Source organism: Schistocerca cancellata, chromosome 2 (genome assembly GCF_023864275.1).
Source record: "Schistocerca cancellata isolate TAMUIC-IGC-003103 chromosome 2, iqSchCanc2.1, whole genome shotgun sequence".
NCBI lineage: Eukaryota > Metazoa > Arthropoda > Insecta > Orthoptera > Acrididae > Schistocerca > Schistocerca cancellata.
Window position 1 is genome coordinate 381,316,794 of NC_064627.1, and position 21,702 is coordinate 381,338,495.

Genomic DNA, 21,702 nt, shown 5'->3' on the forward strand with positions numbered 1-21,702 from the left:
TAAAATAGGTCCTCTTTTCAGACACTCTTATAAATCTGCAACAGCATAAAAAAAATTTCTGTTACCAGTTTTTCACCAGGTCGTGTAAAATGGACAGAGCACAAAACACGTCACGAATACTAAATGGGTCCACAAACATCATGAAGCTATTATTTTGCCACCATCCATCTACTTTAATGTTATTTTCATCATTGTGATTATACTGGTTGCCCACCTCTACTGTGACTCGGTCACGTCTACGGTGTTTAAATGGTTTTTTATTGGGGGGAAAGTGAGGATAAACTCGCGGTTGTAGATTACGTACTTGTATTTTTCCCTAGATTCTGAATCTGAGAAATACCTCGGACTGCTCAAGGAAGAGAGTTTCCTAGCGAATGTGAAATTCATTTTGTTTGGACATTTGGTCCTGGGAGTGGAGATGTACTGTTTCCCATACGAGAAATGAGACAACCTCTCCGAAGTTTCTACCCAAATGTATTTAGCATATGGAAAACAACATAAATAACAAGAGGTTTCCCTTTACTGTCTCAGCTCAGGGTTTTTAGAGACACAATCATCACTGCAATAGTGCAATGAAGTAGTTTATAAAGTTCAAGAACAGATTTACGCTACATCTTGTTCCTATGGCATCATTAGTGGCATGAAATACTAATACAAATAAGTTTTTTAGGCTGTCACCATAGGAGATGCAACATTCAGTCAAAAAATTATTAAGTATATGAGGCAATGCACTTTCAGTTTAGCATAGCGAACTGGCTGACCGTATGGTGGTTATAGTGCGATGATACAGTATTACCATTGTTGATCGAAAATTATACTCAGTACATCATTTATGCATGTTCAGGAATCAGCCGGAAGCAGATATATCAAATTCTAAACAAAGGAAAATCCAAGACGTAATATAATAATATTATGAAAAGAATAGTTGCTACTCACCAAACAGAGGAGATGCTGAGTCACAGATAGGCAGAACAAAAAGATGGTCACAAAATGAGCTTTCACCCATCAAGGTCTTTGTTGAGAACACACACACACTCACTCACTCACGCGCACACACACACACACACACACACACACACACACACACACACACAAAACAGGCTTTAGCTGCCTGAAACTCTTGTCGTGTGTGTGTGTGTGTGTGTGTGTGTGTGTGTGTGTGTGGTGTCTATTTTTGACAGAGGCCTCATTGGCCAAAAGCTCATTTTGTGATCACCTTTTCGTTGCACCTATTTGTGACTCAGCATTTCCACTGTATGGTGATTAGCGAATATCCTTTTCATAATACTGTTACATAATATAAAATTTAGTGTTTTTTGTATTTCAATTTGTCACAAAAGATAGGTTTAACTTATATTTTCATATGAATTGATTCTGTTGTCCGTTTTTTCTCTCACTGTGTTGAGGAGCAAATGAATGCCACAGCCAATCTAAGCTCATCTGGTACATGGGTGATGAGCTGGTCACTATTATGCTTGCTATCCATCCAATGACCGTAAGAAAGTGAACTTCATAATGTAGCACAGGCATCACCCTCTGATACTTGACAATAGTTTTTGTTAATCTTTAGCAGACTGTAGCAAAACATTATTAAATCCACCTGAATATTTGTAAATTGTATTATTTTCTGTTTACTTGATTCCACAGTCCTGCAATAGCTTAGAAATGACATTTTCTGTCTGGACTGTTATTAAACGTATTTATTCACAATTACAATTCTGCTCTATTATGCCATTCTTAAAACACAGCTGCAACACCATAATCTGCTTGATGACCAGTTCAACTTTAAGAATGCATTCTGTTCTCACAGTATTATATAAATACAAAATTATTGTTCTTTAAAAAATATACCTCTTTCAATCTCACTATGAAGTGAGTCAACATATAATCATTCATTTTAAGAGGACACTGCCCTCATGTCAACCATGTTTACATATTCCATATGCATAATAAGACAGGAGTCTTTGTCATTCTTATAAAATAATGTAGCCATTTCACAAAGACGAGAACATTACGTGAAAGCAGGTGTCTACAAGAGAATTCACTCTATTTAAAGTAAACACATACTGCTGAATTCATGTCCCCTGCGTGCACTTAAATTTCCCTGTGCCTCTACTAAATGTAGCATTTGACAGCTGAAGTTCTACAAATCTACTGGGTGCCATAGTTTATATCTATAGTGAGAGAGATATTTTCCTACATTATTTCCACGTTATATGTTACATTATTTAGTCAAAACTTACAATTTTCTTTAAAACCATTGTATTTCTATATGGGAGCACAGAGAAAGATCTTTACTGTGGCAAAAAACATTCTAGGAAACTAAAAATGCTAAAGACATACAATAAAATAATCATTTGTATATATTCTTGTATGTAGCACATTTCACATCTTGTTTATGGACAATTACACCTTGACAAAAAAGTCGGTACTAAAAACTGTGTGTCTTGAACGCAGACGATTCATTACAAAATACAATTTTGTATGGCAGCAAAACCCTACCTTAAAAAAATTACTTGTAACATTGTACAAGGTGTAGGTACCTAATTTGCTTAAGTAGGTCCTTTGATAGCTTACTTACATGAGTCCAGATATATGGGGCTCAGTGCTGAAATTACAATCTTAGCAATACTTTGCAATGTCTATTAGATCATAATTAACCTTCTGCTAATTCTATTTGTTCATGTAAAAGTTTGTCTGGTTGCTTCTTCATGTGATTCTTAATAACTTATTCCTCCAAAATCTTAAACACTTTACCTTTCTTTACTTTATGGAAGATCATAAGAAATGTTTCGATAACTGATATTTGACATCCCCCTCTTCAAAGTAGGCTGTAAAACTTGATGTGTTGTGATAGGTTAGCCTTACACATTCCTGAAGTCTGGTAGAAAATGATCCCCCATTCGACCAACATAGCACTATGAGGATGCCCTGCAGTCTACTGTATACACTCCAGAGCTGGAAAGCAGCATAACATCAATAGCATTATGTTGAATGTTCTGTTTTATATTATTAGTATGGAAGCTAACTGCTGCTTTTGTTTTCTTAAAAGACATACAAAATTTTTCTAACAGTGTTCCAAGACATGGCATCATAGTGAATCTTGATTATACATTCTTTGCTGCTTCTCTCCCTAGTATGTTTCTTCTTTAATTGTTCTGTGCACTATATTGCACTACTGTTTATACATTCTTATCACCATTCCTGCTCCAAAGCAATTTTTAGTTGCTATATTTTGTAGGAAATTTAATTCTTCTTCGATATCCTGATTATTTAACGGTAAGCTCTTCAGGTGATTCAAAATTGCATGAAAGTGTCAAATCTTCTGTGCTGATGACAGGATTGGTTCTCTATTATCAAATCTGTAGTATCTTTCTGATATAAACAAAATTTGTGTTTCGAATTAATGTTTGTCTTAATTTTTTAAGAAGCTGGTACAGTTCCTCTTCTCCATTTCCTTCGTGAACTTTGCAATTATTCATAATAAGCAAAAATCATGATTGTGAATAAATGCATTTAATGACAGTCCAGTAGAAAATGTTGTCAAAATGGTTCAAATGGCTCTGAGCACTATGGGACTCAACTGCTGTGGTCATAAGTCCCCTAGAACTTAGAACTACTTAAACCTAACTAACCTAAGGACATCACATACATCCATGCCCGAGGCAGGATTTGAACCTGCGACCGTAGCGGTCGTGCGGTTCCAGACTGTAGCGCCTTTAACCGCTCGGCCACTCCGGCCGGCTAAAATGTTGTCACTTCGAAAATTTACAGATTGGGTGAGTAAGCAATAATCAGAAAACATTTCAGTAGAAATAACTCATTTTGAACAACACAGCATTATCTAGCTAGCAACATGATTAACAAAATAACAACACTGCAGTCTCTTGAAACAAAAGTACACACAAATTTTCACATCAGTGGCTGACACTATTAACTAAAGACAAACAAATTGGAATTTATATTCCGAATTAAGCTACCTTGCATCAAACAAAACACTGTAATATAAAACATTATCACTATTTAAGCAAAATAGTTGCAAACAAAATAGAAGGATAATGTTTAAGAACCTGTGAAGTTTCTCGGACTGGTTTGCTTTTCATTTGGCTCTTTGGTATATGTGTTGGCAAAGCTCGCACAGGAGTAGTGCTGCTTAAGGCAAGGTATGGCACAGCACTCGAGCTTGCCACAGCAGCAGTCTTTGGTAGGTTGGAATTGATAATTCCATTTGATGGGACACTGACACAACCAGTCAGCTGGCTTGTATGCTGATTCATCAGATTTGGTGCTGATACCACAGATGGAAGGCATACAATTGTAGTCGGTGGGATAACAGTTGCAATGTTAGTCTTTGACACTGTTGGAGTAGGTAACGCTGCAGAAGCATTCTGGGGCAAACCACCCACACTGCTTGTCACCATAGATTCTGCATTTGTAACAGTCTCTGGTGTCAATGTCACTGAAAAATAAAAAGACAGTCTACAACACTTGCAATGATGAAACCTATTAAGATCTTATCTAAAAAAAAAAAGATAATATGGTCAAAGAGAAAGGAGATTATGAATGTAATGTCACAGATATTATATGTTAGTGAGAGAACAAAAAAGTAAATAGGAGGGAAACAGTATAACTTGGGTGAATTGCGGATCTTCGCCAAACATAAACTTAATTATGTAGTTCGTGAATTTATACTACATATTTAGAGTATTTAATATAAAACACAATCAACCAAAAAAGTTAACAATAAGCTGCAATAAATTACCGATCATTGTGGCAGTAACTATTAATGTATGAATACTAAAGAATCAATGCTAAGAAAGATTTCATTTGCTGAAACATAAAACAATACAAAATGGACCAATGTGCTACATATTTGCATCAATCAAAAGAGCTGTTTGATGTACATCCAATTAACTTTATCTACAAATTACATATTCCTGTACTTAAGGGAGTCCAAATGGAATGTGCAGTGAGAAATCACCACTCTCCGCATGATGTCACTGTCAAATGTTTGTACTAGAGCTGATTAAAAAACTAAAAGAAAGCACGGAAAGTCATGTTCCATGCAAGAGAACACCTGAAAAAGGCTCTAGAAACTTTAAAGAACTTGACATCCAAGAAACTGAAGGTGGTTCACTACATGTTAACCGTTTCAATGAGCATCGGAAATGATGAATAGCATCAGCTCAGAGATTGAGTATAAAAGAGAAGAGGACATATGCGATGCAGTGACGATCACACTCCTTTTAGGAAATGTTATACCATTTTAAGGAACAAACTCAATTTTCCACTAGCTGGTATTTTAATTTTGAAGAGATGGTCTTGCCCATTCCTTTGTCGTCCAAGAATGTTGAGTGACATGGTACATTTGATGAAAGTGAAGGGAAAGGCATTTTCTGACATCATGTGTGGATGACTATATGAACATCAATGGAAATGTGACATTTCATAAAGTGGATGATCAAGTTGCAGGCCCACATAGTAACATGTTTGTCATTAGATAGCATGTTTGTCATTATGGTTCAAGGACTTTGTTCCATATGGAAACAGCCAATATTTTATGAATTCACTATTCAGATGACAGCGATGTTGCTAAATTCAATTTTCTGGTGACAGTGGTATTGCTAAACTCAATTTTTCTCTCACTCCATAATGCAGATTAAAGTGTTGGCACAATAGTTTCTGATTTGGGCCATAAAAGTGCCTTTAACAAACTGCATATTGATCACATACATTCACCTTTCCCCACATCTGCAGTAAATTGCCAAAAAAAATGTGGGTTCATCTGTACAAACTGCTTAGCAACTGCTTTATTCATGATGGCATAAAGCCCTCTTTCAGGTTGTTAATGAATTATAAGATATTCTTAATCAAGGGTTCATGTACCCGTAGCTCTCACGAAATGGGAAAAATATAGTGTAGTCAGGTGAATTTGTTTCGAGAAAATGATTTAAAAGTTAGTATTATGCAGGTTTTTGAGGGTCAGAACTGGAGTTGTTTTATGTCAACTTACAACTTGCCATCCAACTTCCAAAACATTAAAAGTACCAGATACCCCCAGGTCTATCCCCAACCCCCAACTATTGTACAGGCACCATGGCTCTGCATTCTTGTAGAATGGTTGACAGAAGAAATTAGTGAGTGTTCATGGAATTTACAACAGCTCCAGAAAACAATCCAAGCTAAAATGTAGTTATTCCGTGAAAAGATGCTGGATGGCAACAGGAGGCAACTACTTCTGATCCAGAAAGAACTGCTAACACTGATTAATTCTTTACTTGCCCTCCTGTCACTCAGCGTTAAGTATATTTTAACAGGATGGCCGAACCACAACTGTATTAAAAATCGTGCAGATTAGAGGTACTGGTTGCTTTTATCAACATCCTCCTCTGAACGAAATGACACCTCACTTGTGTTGGTTGTTTCTGGGAAAGAATGTCCAGGGCATTCCACTGTCAAACACTTCACCTGTGGAACTGGATGAGAACCAAGACCAATTCCTGTCAATGACTGCTTTGTAGAATTTTGCAAGGCCATGCTAGATGGGAAAGCAGAGATAAAGGACTTTAAGTTTCTGTTGTGAGATTGCTGCAATGTCTGCTATGTCGGAAGATGCTGAACGCTCAGCAGAGGGTTTTTGGCAGCGAAGAATGACGATACACTGAGGTCATTATCAAAACAATTATCTTGCCCCACCCAACACCACTCTGAGAATACAAATGGGCAAAATTTCTATCACATGAAAGATTGTTAATGCCTTGTGACAAGTGGATGCAACACATTTCAGAATGCGAGTTTCTATTCAATGAGGTGGACAGAACTGACATTGTCAAAAGAAAAAATATTTCTAAAAGATTAGCCAGCATGATTTTGTGTACATATCCTCATGCACCACTGGCAGTAATTAAAATATTCTTATGGACTCAAATTTTTATTAGTGTTCACTATCTCAATATGAAACTGAAGACAGAGATAACAGAAGCAAAAGAGAAGTGAAAATCTCATCAGTGGCACTCCTCAATATTCAGAGCAAAAAGTAGCTGCTATAAACTATGCACAAACAGTAAATTTTCCACATTAAATAGCCTTGTTTGTGATAGTGCAGTGGAGTTTCATATCCCATTCACACAGTTCTGGTTTGTCACCAACGTCATTCCAACAACCAATTGCAGGCCATTTTGCTTGCCTACATATTTTTTTTAAAGAATGTCAATCTGGAGCTCTGGGTCTGGGTTCACTTCTTCCATGGTCTGTTGGTCATCACGGATGTACTCCTGCTTGATGCCGATGCAGAAACTCACCACGTTGGTCTGAGGTTTTGCAACTACTTCGACATGGGTATTGGGTTATGACACGGATGAAATCCCTTATGAGGCAACATGTCTACTGGCTAGGACTGAACACGGATGTGGGGGCCACAGAAAGCAGCTGTTTGTTTGTGCTCAACACCAGGCTGCTTTGCCTCAATCTTCTGCCTACACCTCCCCGTTGCCCCTGCATTCATTTGTACTCTGAGTGCCCCTTTCTGGGCTCCATGTGGCTCTTTGTCCTGGACACTTACTCTAACTATCCGTAAGTGGTCTGCATGGCATCCACCACAACTTACGCCACAATCAGCATGCTCGTCGGCCCCAAGTTGTGGTAATGGCTCTTAAACAATTCCACACCTCGAAAACAATAAAACATCTATTTAGGCCACTGTTTCGCCTAGCCTCCAATGCTGAAGAAGATCGTGTGGTGCAGATGTTAGTACGCAATTGTTAAAAAGCTGCAGGAGCCACCACCACCACGGCTTCACTCGAAATAATTCTGAGGACATACAAGACTACTCCCATCCATGACCATAACCCAGTGCAGCTACTCCACGTGCAGCAGCCTCATACTCTCCTCCATCTCCTTGGCCCACTGCCCCAGGAACCCTGGGCCTGTCATGCCAAGGGTTATCCACCAGGCATTATCCACCAGGCACAGCAGTATCAACACACTTCTACGGGGGCAAAAGGTGCTTCATTTCTGACTACAGTGGTTACTGCACATGGGTGGTGCCTTACAACAGTTGACACTCCGAAGGGTTTGGAGTGCTGTCATACCAACTGACTCCATCCAAGCCTATCAACTGCACAACTACTGGTGGCTCAATTGGGCCCAAAAAGCAGGCCTTTGTCGGTCCCATAACCACACAGGTATAACTTGCGTTCCAGAACACCAGCAGTGGTTCCCTGGAAGAGAGCATGAAGGTGGAGGTCTCACCACAGCCTCTGCACCCTCAGCCGAACACCAACTGTACTACATGTTCACCTTTCAAAGCCCAAAACGGTCACTTCCAGTCTTCTGCACCCTTTTTAGTGGGGATCTAGTACCCCAGCTGGGTGATTTTGAGAGACTGCCAGGGGACACAGAATTCAAATGATGGCCACTAGATGGCACTGCTACATACATGAACTCTAGTTCTGCTGTTGTAGCACTGGCTACAGAGCCAATTAATGTTCACTGCCATACTGTAAAGCTAGCCCTGTCTTCAGTTGCGATTTCCCTGCCTCGTGTCGTTCTTGCTACACACCATTGTTTTGGTTACAGGATTTGCTAAGCCTTCGGTTTTCCTCTTGAATTACCTGTCTGCACAAATTATTCTGATGTGCCATCTCCATTTCCCATCTTTCTCTTGCTGTTGTCCTCCTGCTCACACTCAGTGACTCTGCTGTGCCCCTTGGATGGTTGGATAGTTTCTGCTGGTTCTTGAGTCATAACCGTTCACTATAAGATAACCCTCCACAGCGTGTGTGTGTGTGGGGGGGGGGGGGGGGAGGAGGACATTACAAATTAACAATTGAGCCCTAAAACCAGTTGAATTTTTACATTTTTGAGAAGAGTAAAGACGTCTGGACTGTGTTTTATAAACTAAACAGCTTTCAAAATTAAGCTTCCAAAGTGTCTGAAAATGTGAGTGAAAAACATTCAAAACCTACGGGTTGTTCAGTTATCAATAGTGTAACGTATGTTAGGAATAAAAAGCTCACAGAATACAAAAATAAATGAGGCAAGAGAATACTCTGGAATGGTAAGGGTAATGATGACTGTAATGAAAATTAAATGGAGATGAGCAAAACAAGTAGCCACACAAATGGACACCATATGGGCCCAAGAAGACCAGGTCAACCTGACTGACTGGGAGAAAGATATTATAAAACATTCAGGAGCAACATGAATGCACTAAGATGAGTGAATGAAGCTTTCATACAGCAGGCAATGTCTCAAATGGCTCCTGCTGCGGCTGCTAATGATGAATATATTTAGAATACAAACAAAGAACTAAATTTAACATTACCAATACATGTGCGATTCAAAATCATGTGCGATTCAAAATATAAAATGGTATTTTAAAAATGCAAACAAAATAGGCACCCACTTACCTGCTGCTGACAGACATGTGCTACAAAGATAAATGCAACAGCATGGGGAAAAAAATTAGCAGTCAACCACCTGCATAAGTACTGATTTTCTGTGAGTGACTAGTTGAGAATTCTGGTGTTGCTTGGGTTTTTATTTATAAATGTGCCCAAGACTTCGCACATGCAGAACTTATTTTTGAATTATAAAGCTTCTTTGTATACAACATTTGAAGTAGTATGATTGGGGACAAGAACAAAGAATTCATTTGCTTCACTAATAGGGGAGGTATGGCAGTGCGAAAAGTAGGAGGCACTAAGTTCCACGCCCGCAGCACGCAGTGTCTGGTGTTGCACTTTTTTTATGGTCACGGTATAACATAAGATCACTGGGAACTTTACACATTTAAAGCAAAAATTGCAATATTGTAGGAATAAGTGGGGTTCATTATATAAATCCACTCACTTGTTCCTCTTCCCGTCAAAATTTCAGTTTCTTTGACATTACATTGGAGAGAAGTTAACATCCAGCCTCCGTAAGTGAAGGATTCTGATGAGCTAGATAACACATGATGCTTTCGATCAGAATTACATCATGCCCTATTTTTGGAAGGAGTTTCCAAAGAGTGAATTAAAGCCTGATGTTATTGAGATGCTGTTACATCTCACCTTCATTGTATTCCTAAGACTGCATAGTCCTCTGTCTTTTAGCTATTCTATTGTCTTCAAAAAAATTCAACAGTTTTATAGGCATTTTTATCAAAATGTAATGAGATGGCACCCAAATCACAAATAAACTTGCTTTCTCTAACAAAGGACATAAATAAAACCCATCAACAGCAACCAAGTAATGTTGTAAAGTTTTTAATATACAAAGCAAAATCAGTAAACCCGTGTATCCTACCCAAGTAAATTCAATGTTAATTTGTATTTGTAAAGATAAGACTGTGGCATCTAATTCTGTCACTGATGTAAACTTTCAAAAATAAGTCTACCCCTGAGTTTAAATAAAAAAAAAAAAAACTAACAGCACAATCTATTGATTCTTTTGTTTACTATGCCATGATGATTAAACATCTTAACTACTAAGCTGAGCAGATGATTTTTAGAAAGAATGTTTACAAGATTATACAGTTTGCTGAGCAGGTGATTTTATTCAGAATGTTTACAAGATTAAATAAGTATTTCTGCCCATCTTTACCACAGAATTCTTAGAGGTATTTCTGTGACATTATGGAAGGAATGATGGCTCTACCTGTTTCTGGATCCCATAGACTCTTTGTTGATTCACCATACAATTCATACACACCATATGGTAATAACAAACTGATGTAAAAATAACAAACTGATATAAGCATCAAGTGTAATGTCATTTAACTCTTACAAGCTGTCACGATAAACTTTTTGAACCTCAGTAGTAGTCATTTCCATTACAATATTCTGATGGTTAACAATTCATCTCAAACTGTCACATGTTAAACCAAATCCATCTCCCAAATATTTGTAGGTATAACAACTAATAATAAGAATAGTAATAATAATACACAAACCTTCTAATTCCAGTTTTACACCTTGACTTGTTGGATAGTCAGCATACTGTGACTGCACAGATTTATTCAGCCCCTCCTGGTCCGATGTTACTGCTACCATAGATGGATCCATCTTTACGGCATACGGCCAGTCCACTGATAGGCCGTCCTCAGAAGCAACAGGAAATGTTCCTTCCTCTAACCTCACTTCCAGTTCCTCCTGCATCGGAATTACCTCTACTTCATCAGCAGCTTCTCCATCTTCAATTACCCTTAATGCTACAGGAACAGGAACTGGGACTGCCTCCAATGCAACAATAGGCACCTCTGTACTTGAATCAACATCCCAGCAACAGCCATCTCCACTAGAAACAGTTGTGGCAAAAAGGGCTGTCTGATTTTCTTCAACATCATCTTCTGCATCATCATCATCGTCATCTTCATCCTCCTCCTCCTCATCATCATCATCTTCTTCTTCTTCTTCTTCATCATCGTCGTCATCGTCATCGTCATCATCGTCGTCATCATCATCGTCATCATCTTCCACTTTGTTCATATCTGGTTCAGAGCTTGTGGGTTCAACAGTCACAGCGTGCAATGGTTTTCCTGGTACACAGGCACTTTCCTCAAGGCTGGCAGTTACTTCAACTTTGGTGACAACACCTGAGCTACCGAACAATTCACTACTGTCAGTTCCAGCATGGGAAACACAGTTCTGATCATAAGGAACACTATCAGATGTCTGCGAGGTCACATTATTAGCAATGTCCACTTCTTTCAATTCTTCTTTTATATCCCCTAATGTTACAGCACTATTCACAGTTACCATTTCCATTTCAGAGTCAATAATTCCTCTGTTAGTATTGTCTGCTTCACATTTCTCAACAGAAAACTCACTTCTTGTAACAAGCTCAATCATCACATTCGTTTTCGAGTCTGTCAAATTTTGACTGTCACATTCTTCACTTTTTACGATATCATCACACATCTCACACTCAACAGAAATTTGAGACTCCAATTCCAGAGGAACGTCCGTACTAACATCTAACTTATTGTCTTTAATATCATATTTACTATCCTGTTCATCACACTTAAAACTTGGTCCAAACTCACTGAAAAGATGACTATCACTAAATAATTCCCCTTTGTTTTCACTTTTAATGTCCTCTTTACTTTCACTTTCAATTTCATCTCTGCTTATAGTATTAAACTCCTCTCTGCTTACAGCACTAATCTCATCTCTGCTTAAAGTGCTGACCTCATCCCTACTTTCAGAGCCAACGTCAGCCCTGCTACCAGGGCCAACGTCAGCCCTGCTACCAGGGCCAACGTCAGCCCTGCTACCAGGGCCAACGTCAGCCCTGCTACCAGGGCCAACGTCAGCCCTGCTACCAGGGCCAACGTCAGCCCTGCTACCAGGGCCAACGTCAGCCCTGCTACCAGGGCCAACGTCAGCCCTGCTACCAGGGCCAACGTCATCCCTGCTACCAGGGCCAACGTCAGCCCTGCTACCAGGGCCAACGTCAGCCCTGCTACCAGGGCCAACGTCAGCCCTGCTACCAGGGCCAACGTCAGCCCTGCTACCAGGGCCAACGTCAGCCCTGCTACCAGGGCCAACGTCAGCCCTGCTACCAGAGTCGATGTCAACTCTGCTAGCAAAGCTGACCTCAACTCTGCTAACGGAGCCAGAATCATCACCACTAACAGAGCCAACCTCATCTCCACTAATGGAGTCAACCTCATCTCGGGTAATAGAGCCAACCTCATCTTGGCTAACAGAGCCAACCTGACCCCTGCTAACCTCCTCTCCGCTTCCACAGCTAATTTCCTCTCTGCTTACAATGTTAACCTCCTCCCTGCTTCCACTGCTAACCTCATCACTGCTAACCTCCTCTCTGCTTCCACTGCTAACCTCGTCTCCACTTCCATTGGTAACCACCTCCCTGCTTCTACTGCTAACCTCTCTGGTTCCACTGCTAACCTCCTCTCTGCTTTCACTTTTAACTTCACTAAATTCAACAAGTAGATCTATATGTTCGTTACTGACTTTAATTTCAATTGGCATTTCACTTAAGCTCACAGTTCCACTAGCACTATCCTTGACTGTGCATTCTTCAATTTTTATTTCACTTTCTTGTTGCATATGAACATCTGATGAACCATCAACTATTTCTTGGATTTCATTCTCAGACAACTTTCTATCAACAACTTCTGGAACATCATTTTCTTCACACTCCATAGCAGTCAGGTACTGATTACTGGGTTGTTCTTTGCTTTCTGTAGTACTCTGGCTGTCACAGTCTACAGATTCTTTAAGAAACACATCTTTGTCAGATGTCAGAACATCAACCGTTTCACCTGCCACATCAATGCATTCACCGGATAGTGTTTCATGTTCTGGAACATCACATGGTGCTACTTCATTGTTAAAACTCAGTTCATTGAGCACACCAAGTTTTTCTTCATTATCTTCAAATTCTTCAGCACTACTTTTAGGACGATCCAGTTCCAAATTGCTTTCAGGAGTATCAGTTTCACATGATACACTGGCTGGAGCAGCTTCATTAAAGCTAATATCTGAAATTTAGAAAAGAGAAATTTAGTTACAGGATACACTAAAATATAAAAAGACCACAACAACCTCTTAATGGATAAAATTCTACTGAGTAGAGAAACTGGTACTGTTGAAGAATTCAGTTACTACATGCCCTTACCAAATCATACAAAATGATATGCCAAATCACAAATATAATGAAACAAAAACCACTAAAAACAAAACACAACTTCATTAAACATTCACCACTAATCAACCATACAGTGAAACCACCATTACAATATTCCATCACAGCATTAGTTTATGAATGTAGAAGATGGAAGTGAGATTTGCTTCCAAACTTTCTTAATTTCTCTCGGCATGCAGTGAATTGCATGTGGACCCTTATCATCACAATGCTTAATAATGTAACATAAGCAGAGAACTGGAGAGACAGCCATAATTGCTTGCTGGAAAACTGTTGTAACAAAAGAAAAACACCTACCACTCTTTGACTCCTGTGGACTCGAGGCTCTCAACTTCTTTGAGGTCCGTTGAGAGTAGCATTCCGGACTTTCAAGGCTCCTCTTCTCTGTGCTACTGGTTACTGCCAAATCTGCTACTTTACAAGCTACAGCGCTATCCACCTCTTCCCTGTAGCTTGCAATTGCTCTCGTAACTGCACCAACTGTTCTTAATCGCCTTGCACACGTCTGTACAGGTTTACTGTGACGTCCTCCACCAACTGATGTTGATGGCCTTAGCTTTATAGTTGTTTTCAATGGTGGTCTTACTGGACTCGGAAGCATAAGAGGTATATTTTCCGATCTCACATCTTGCTTTTCACCCCAAATAGGTTCAAAGTGTTTAAGCTGTAGCAAAAAGTAGTAACATGAGGAATTACAAAAATTTTGTCACAGAAAATTTATGTATGAACAACAGCTTCCACATGTGTTTTGTGTGTGTTTTACTGGTACCGACATAGCAATGCACACTAATTCTAAAAACATACAAATTGGTTTAATGTAACGTAATTATCTCTCTTAGCTTACACAAATTAACACTACAGGTTAAAAAATATGTTGACATTGCTACACTGGTGCAAATGACCATATAAAAAGACGCCTGTAGATTCAAAAGAAAAGAAGTATCTGAAGGTGGGTCACCAGGATCTGAAATGTCATAGTGCAAAATTCAAATTAAGTTATTTTGGGACAAAGTGGAATTTATAAATAAATTTACTTATTTAAACAAAAAAGTTTATATTACTTTAAAATAAATAATAAATGTGTTATTTTTACTGTTTGCTGCTTGTAAGAGTTACTGATAACCTTACTATAGTGGTGCACACATAAGAAGGAGCAGTGTACCACATGTTACTCCAGCAAATAGCATCTTTCTACTCCGTCTGCCTGTAGAAAGTGCATCGGGATGCATGTAGACATTTAGCACTGATTTTCATTTTAGTTTGAGTATGGTGTAGTTACTCAGCCAGTATAGCATTCATTACGGATGGCATAAAGCAAACACAAGTATTATATAAAAAAATTACAAAGATAGTTTTCTGGCCACAAAATTTCTGACAGGCCGAGTCAGAAGCAGATACACTGCATTACCAGTTACCAGTGTAGGCTGCAGCTCCACTGTGAGACATGGGACTAAGAGAGCACACTGGCATCACTGCAAAGTGTTCTCTGCCTCTCTCCCTGCACAGAATATGTCACACTGCTCCCTTCTCACGTGCATCCCACTATAACTATGGATATTAGCAGCTCATTTCTGGAAGTTGTGATATTACTGATATACCAGAAAGTTCTAGATGTTAATGCATGCCTAGAGTTGGTGACAAGAGATTAAATGTGATGGTTGTTCCCCAGCCCAGTTAAAAGTTAATTTTGAAAAAGGAATAGTTTAAAAGTGGTATACGTTTCGAGCTGTGGAGATAACAAGAGTTCATGGATAGTATTTTTGTGAAAATTGTGAAGAATCCTTAGGTTTTGTCAAGTTGAAGTCTGCTGAGTGATAGGTGTCTGGCAGCTATTTGTGGTGCATGGAAAATCAATTTCTTTGTAGGTAACATTGTTTAAAATTTTGGATATCAAAAGAAGTCAAATCTTGGATATCAAAAGAAGTCTTACAGCTGTAAGAAGCAACAGAATAATTAATATTTTCCAAACAAAATTATAATGAAACAAGCTGATCTATGTGGCTAAGCGGAAAGTGCATTATTTAACTGAGTAAGACTAATTACAGCCAATTGTAATTGCTCAGAGCTAAATAAATAGTGTTCAAACTGAATGACTTATTATTACTTAGCAATTGTTACATGTGGTTCTCTATAATTATTGGATGCACAACACAGAATGGTTGTAGGTGCATGATTTCCTGGGATAGCCACCTGTGCATCAGATGCAATGAAATCCTTCACTCATGTTACTGCTGTAAGTTAAGTGATCATTTATGAAATGAGTATGTACAAATACATAAGGGGGCTTTATGTGCTGCAGCCATTACTTTCATAAACCTTGGGATGCTGCTAATAAATTAAACATAATCTATCTAATAGCTTTTTCTTTCTTCTGCTTTTTTAGTAGTTAGACAAAATACTTCTACAAATTTGTAAAACTGTGTGCGGATGAAAGAAAAGAGTTTTCAGTAATAAGGAAATACCTGCAGTCAAACACAAATCATTTCCAATATGCTTTGCACTTCAGAATGTATGATACATATCAACAATTTTATACTGAAATTTTATAACATTACACACACAAAAAATGTACTCATTAATTCACAAATGCTATTAACAAAATTCTTAGAGATTCCCATACCGAACAAGAAATTGATATTCGATGCTCTCACAGCTATGTGAAAGGGGGGGGGGGGGGGCGAGGGGGGGCAAAACTGTCATCAACTCAAAGGTTGGTTTGAGCACCACAATGCTTTACAAGGCATGGTCATACTGGGAGGTGATATGCACTTGCCTTACTATGAATTTTGAAATGACTTACCCAGCTCACTGTAGGGAGACCTACTGTTTAATGTGAACTCTGGACCATGGTACAACTTGGCATTTTTTCCACATCAGCAATCATTGCCAGAGATGAAAGAAAGTGGTAAGTCACAGATAAAAACAGCAGGACTGACAAGGCATCGAAGCCCAGACCTTTAGATTGGTAGTCTGGCAATCAACCATAAAAATCTAATAAGACCTACAGAGAAAAAGCCATTTGCAGTTAACCAACACCTCACACGTCAGTCACACTGACCGCCAAGAGTACCTCCCCTTCGACAGCTGTCACCCGTTCAATGTCAAAAAGTCTCTTCCATACAGTCTTGTCACCCATGCACACCGCACCTGCAGTGGAAAGCAGGAGTTGTTGAAATATATGGATAATCTTACCAGAGCTTTCACTGGCAGAAAATATTCTAGCCTGCTCATCCATAAACAGATCTCCTGTGCCATCTCATCCTCTGACACCAGTAACCCAGTTAACCAGCCACCGACCACCACTCCTTATAGATTCCCATACCGAACAAGAAATTGATATTCGATGCTCTCACAGCTATGTGAAAAGGGGGGGGGGGGGGTGCAGAGAATTCACACAGTACACACGAGCAAGGTGATCACATGGATTGCATTAAGATCCATGAGGTACAGGCAAGTTCTTTCCAGTCTTTGTCTATTCTAGTCATTCAAGCATACTTCTAACCATGTAAGAATGTATGTTATTTTGAGTTTTTAATATCACTCTCCAAAGGAAAGGCAACCATTAGTTGTACGTCAAAATGATTTGAGGTGGATTTTTAAACAAAATGAGCTGGAAAAGCTCAATCACACCCTTTGCCAGGGCTTTCGACTCCATTTTGTCGTGCCTTAAGATGAGGGATGTCCTACGCAAAATCCTATCCACATCACCCAAAGTAACGTTTCGTCGCCCAGCAAACCTACAGAATATCCTTGTCCATCTCCACTCCAATCCTGTTCCCAGTACTGCGCCCAACTGTCTTGTGGCTGGACAAAATGCAAGACCTATCCCAAACATCCACCTGCCATCTCCTACTGCAGCCAGTCACAGAGATCTCCTACACAATAAAAGTCAGAACCGCGTATGAAAGCAGCCATGTTACATATCAGATACATTGCAATTACTGTACAGCATCATATGTGAGCATGACAAGCAACTAACTGTCCACTCACATGAAAGGCCACCGCCAAATTGTGGCAAACCTTAAACTTGACCATTCAGTTGCCAAACATCTTGCACACCCCAACACTAATGACTTCAATAGTTGCTTCACTACACAGGCCATTTAGATATTCCTTTCCAGCTCAAGTTGCTCTGAACTACGAAGGTGGGAACTGTCTGTCAAGCATATCGTGCACACTCTTCAATCCACTACTCTCCCCTCTCCCTCCTCCCCCTGCCCCATACAGGTTGCTCTCTCTCTCTCTCTCTCTCTCTCTCTCTCTCTCTCTCTCTCTCTCTCTCTCCCCCCCCCCCACCCCTCTCATGTCCCACATCCTGCTTTTTTCCACCACTCTCCCTTACTTACTCCCCTCCCCATCCCTCTCTTCACCATCACTTTCATTTCTTCTACTCCCTTCCTTCCTTCCTTCTTCCCTCTATCTCCTATACGCTCTACTCTTTGAACTCTTTTCATATAGTTGTCCAGCCGCTAAGTCATCTGGTGAAAGATCTGCCACACAACACTCTACTGCCACTGCCTTGACTCGTGCGTCCTTCCCCATACCCTTCACACCTCCATTTACTCAGGCAACTGCTTTTGATAATGGATAATCAGTCTCACTGCTATAAAGAGCATGTACGTTTGTGTACGCGTGTGTGTGTGTGTGTGTGTGTGTGTGTGTGTGTGTGTGTGTACTCTTACTAGAAAAGAGAGCAAGGGTTCGGAAGCTAGTGCTAATTGTTTTTTACTGTGTATTTCTGCACGCTACACACCAATCCTGCTTATTTTATGCATTCTTCTTTTACTGATCTTCTTGAGTATAGGTGTCTACAAATCTCAAAAGTCATTAGGTATCAGACTGTCTGCTGTCAGTCCCACAGCTACCTGTGTAAAAGACAGAGAATTCACACAGTACACATGACCAAGGTGATCACATGGATTGCATTAAGATCCATGAGGTAAAGGCAAGTTCTTTCCAGTCTTTGTCTATTCTAGTCATTCAAGCATACTTCTAACCATGTAAGAATGTATGTTATTTTGATTTTTTAATATCACTCTCCAAGGGAAAGGCAACCATTAGTTCTACGTCAAAATGATTTGAGGTGGATTTTTAAACAAAATGACCAAACATTTGTTACAAATGGATTAATACCATGAAACATTGTTGAGACTATAATGTCGCCGCCACTGTAACGTGTTGTTCCAGCAATGGCTTCAGAGAGTGCCGACCTCGAATTTGGGTTATGCCTCCCTGTGCTAGGGTTTCATGACGGACCTTCCATGAGTTATTTGATGTGTTAGTTTTTCCTGAAACTCACATCAGAGCTGTACCATAAACTGTACTGTTGTCCATTCTTGTAATTATCCAAAGTAAACAAGTTATCATTTCCACTCTACTTGACGGCAGTTATTCCCTTGTGCACCTACAACAGTACTTGCATTTTTGCCTAAGAATAAGTAACTGAAATTCTTAAAATTGGCACAAGACAGTACTACTGTATGATGTTGACTAATGAGTATAGTTGGATTATGAGAACAAATTATTTTGCGACAGCACTATTGTATCAAACACTCTTGGACTTCTTTCCGTGTCAGTCCCCTCAACTGACATGGCAGGAAGCCTGAGGAATGTTTTATACAAAGTTGCACTATAATTAAAAACTGCATTTCAAAAAACCCTATCTTCTCTGTACCACTTGCACATTGGTTACCTCACGACAAAGCAGCCACCGCAAGTGACCTCATCTAACTATTGTAAAGAATGTTCTTCCTTTGTTTCCAAGTTGTTCTCAGAAATCCATGGTGGCCATGGGCATTTTCATTCAGACTTGACAATCAAAGTCTACCAAATGCCACTACAGTGTTACCACATCAGCTGCTGGCTACCACTCGGTTATAGGCAACACAGAAACACGGCAGGTCACTTCACAAATGCTGTTAATGTGTAACACAGAGGAATGTTGAAAGTAGCCATTCTGAGATGCAACAGAAATGTGATATGCTCTTTCGACAGCAGATTTTAAGTGATCAATGAATGAACTGTAGCAGATGATGCATTTTGTAGCTCTGTATGTAAACCTGTCCTAACCTAACCACGACCTTATGATGTGCAATATATCCGAGGATACGGCGGCTGCAACTATGGTTTCTGCAGCAGAAGAGTTGTTACTGGGCAGAGAAAACTAAGAGAAGTTTCCTTTACTCTATGATGCAAACAAATAAACCAATATGTTAAAAAAAGAATGATGATCTCTGGTAACTAAACATCAAAGACCACGTTTGAAAGATATGTTTTTTCTTCAATTTCATTCATTCGTTATAATCATATACTACAGTCTGATTAAAATTACTTGATAGTTGACACTACATGTGCTGGAACTGGTTTCCTGCAATCGGAGCACTCAACATCACACCCATACTGTTTGCCGTTGCCAAACTGCCACAACAATTATCAGTTGACTTCGAATTCCTTGTCTGACTTTCTTTCTTGATTTGTTTGGATCCTGAATCATAGGTCTGGTCCTTTTATTTCACATTTCATCACATTTGATAACACACCAGAAGCAGAAACAACACACACACACACACACACACACACACACACACACACACACACACACACACACACACACAAAATAATGGAAATAAAATACACCCATGGCATTCACAGTTCTAACCAAAGCCAAGATGCAATTCAGCGTCACAGACACTGTTATTATAATCACAGAGATCGGCTTGCATTAGAAAGCTTCTCACAACATTCATAAAGCCGAATTTTAGAATGTTGCAGTTCATCGTTGCAACTGGATCGTCATTGATTATCATATTAACCCAATATGTAAGAGGTCACAGCTTTGAATTTCGTCATAAGCCCCAAATTTCTTTTTTTTATTTCTACCTCTAATCAAGAGTTCATTGTTATTTTTTCTATTAATTGTTTAAAATGTAATTTATTCTATTTGTAATTCTTTGCCGTCATTTTCATTATCATACCAACTATTGTATTTGCTCTTACGTTTCTTCCTGTCAATTTTCTCATTTGGAATCTGCTTGTGTCGCCTATAATCTGCAACCACTTGCCAATGAGGAAAGCTCATCAGTTGGTAAGGCGACAGCTCTTATAGTTACAGGTACCCAATGACAGATTAGTTTGCTTTTAGCGTTGAAACTGAATTTTTTCTACCTTGAGTTTGCTCGCAGAGCCTAGGTTTAATCACCATGGACAATGTGCTTAAGATTTCACTGATGCCGCACATTGTTGACCACTGTTCTCTTGGATACAGTGCACATCATTAGGTTGTGATTAGGTCACTTAAAATCAGCTGTCTACAGGGCATTTCATATTTATCTCACACCTTGGGACAGCCACTACAAACATTGCTCTGCGTTACACACTAACATCATTTGTGAAGTGACCTGCCACGTTTCTGTGTCACCTATAACTAAGTGGTAGTCAGCAGTTGATGTGGCAACACTGTAGCAGCACGTGACAGATGTCAATTGTCAAGTAATTTTAATCAGACTGCACACAACTTTTCTTTGTGATCACAAGCTCTCAGATCTATGTCAAGCAGATATATTACACAATGAAGAAATGTCTCTCTATACACATTCAACATATTCTCTTTCCTATATGTAACAGAGGAGTTTTCAACTGGGGCAGTATTTGTAAACTACATTCCACATATCACTGTTTCACTTTATTCATGGCAAACTAAGAGAAAATATGAAGATGTCGTCATTTTACTTGGCATAATTTCTTTATGAGACTACAGTATGTTATTTATCGTAGGAGATAACATAAAGGGAGATCAAACAGTTTCCATCTGCAGGCGTAGCTGTAGTGTATATGCAATGCAGCACGAGTCCAATGAGCGTATGTAAGCCGCAACATGTAGGCACTCATCTTTCAAATGTGCATGCAGTAAATGTGAGCTATAGCGAAGTTATTACCCAATGGGCCTAAACAGAAAAAACTTGCTGTTGTTCTTTTCTTGACTGCCGAGAGACAAACACCAGCAGACATTCATCAGAGAATTAAGAATGTTTATGGGACAGTATGTCA

General features: G+C 39.3%; 1 protein-coding gene across 4 annotated transcripts in view; it reads right to left on the reverse strand.

Moving 5' to 3' along the window:
* LOC126161782 (uncharacterized) overlaps positions 1-21,702 on the reverse strand; it is a 207,371-nt gene that overhangs the window by 112,142 nt on the left and 73,527 nt on the right. For all 4 annotated transcript variants that reach the window (XR_007534954.1, XM_049917854.1, XM_049917855.1 and 1 more), the window contains 3 exons: positions 13,954-14,320; positions 10,937-13,492; positions 4,071-4,459 (listed from right to left, as the gene is read on the reverse strand). Coding sequence is in view for 3 of the 4 variants with exons in the window: in XM_049917854.1 (XP_049773811.1) it covers positions 4,071-4,459; positions 10,937-13,492; positions 13,954-14,320 (3,312 nt within the window). In the remaining variant the exon portion in view is untranslated. The remainder of the gene's footprint in view (positions 1-4,070; positions 4,460-10,936; positions 13,493-13,953; positions 14,321-21,702) is intronic.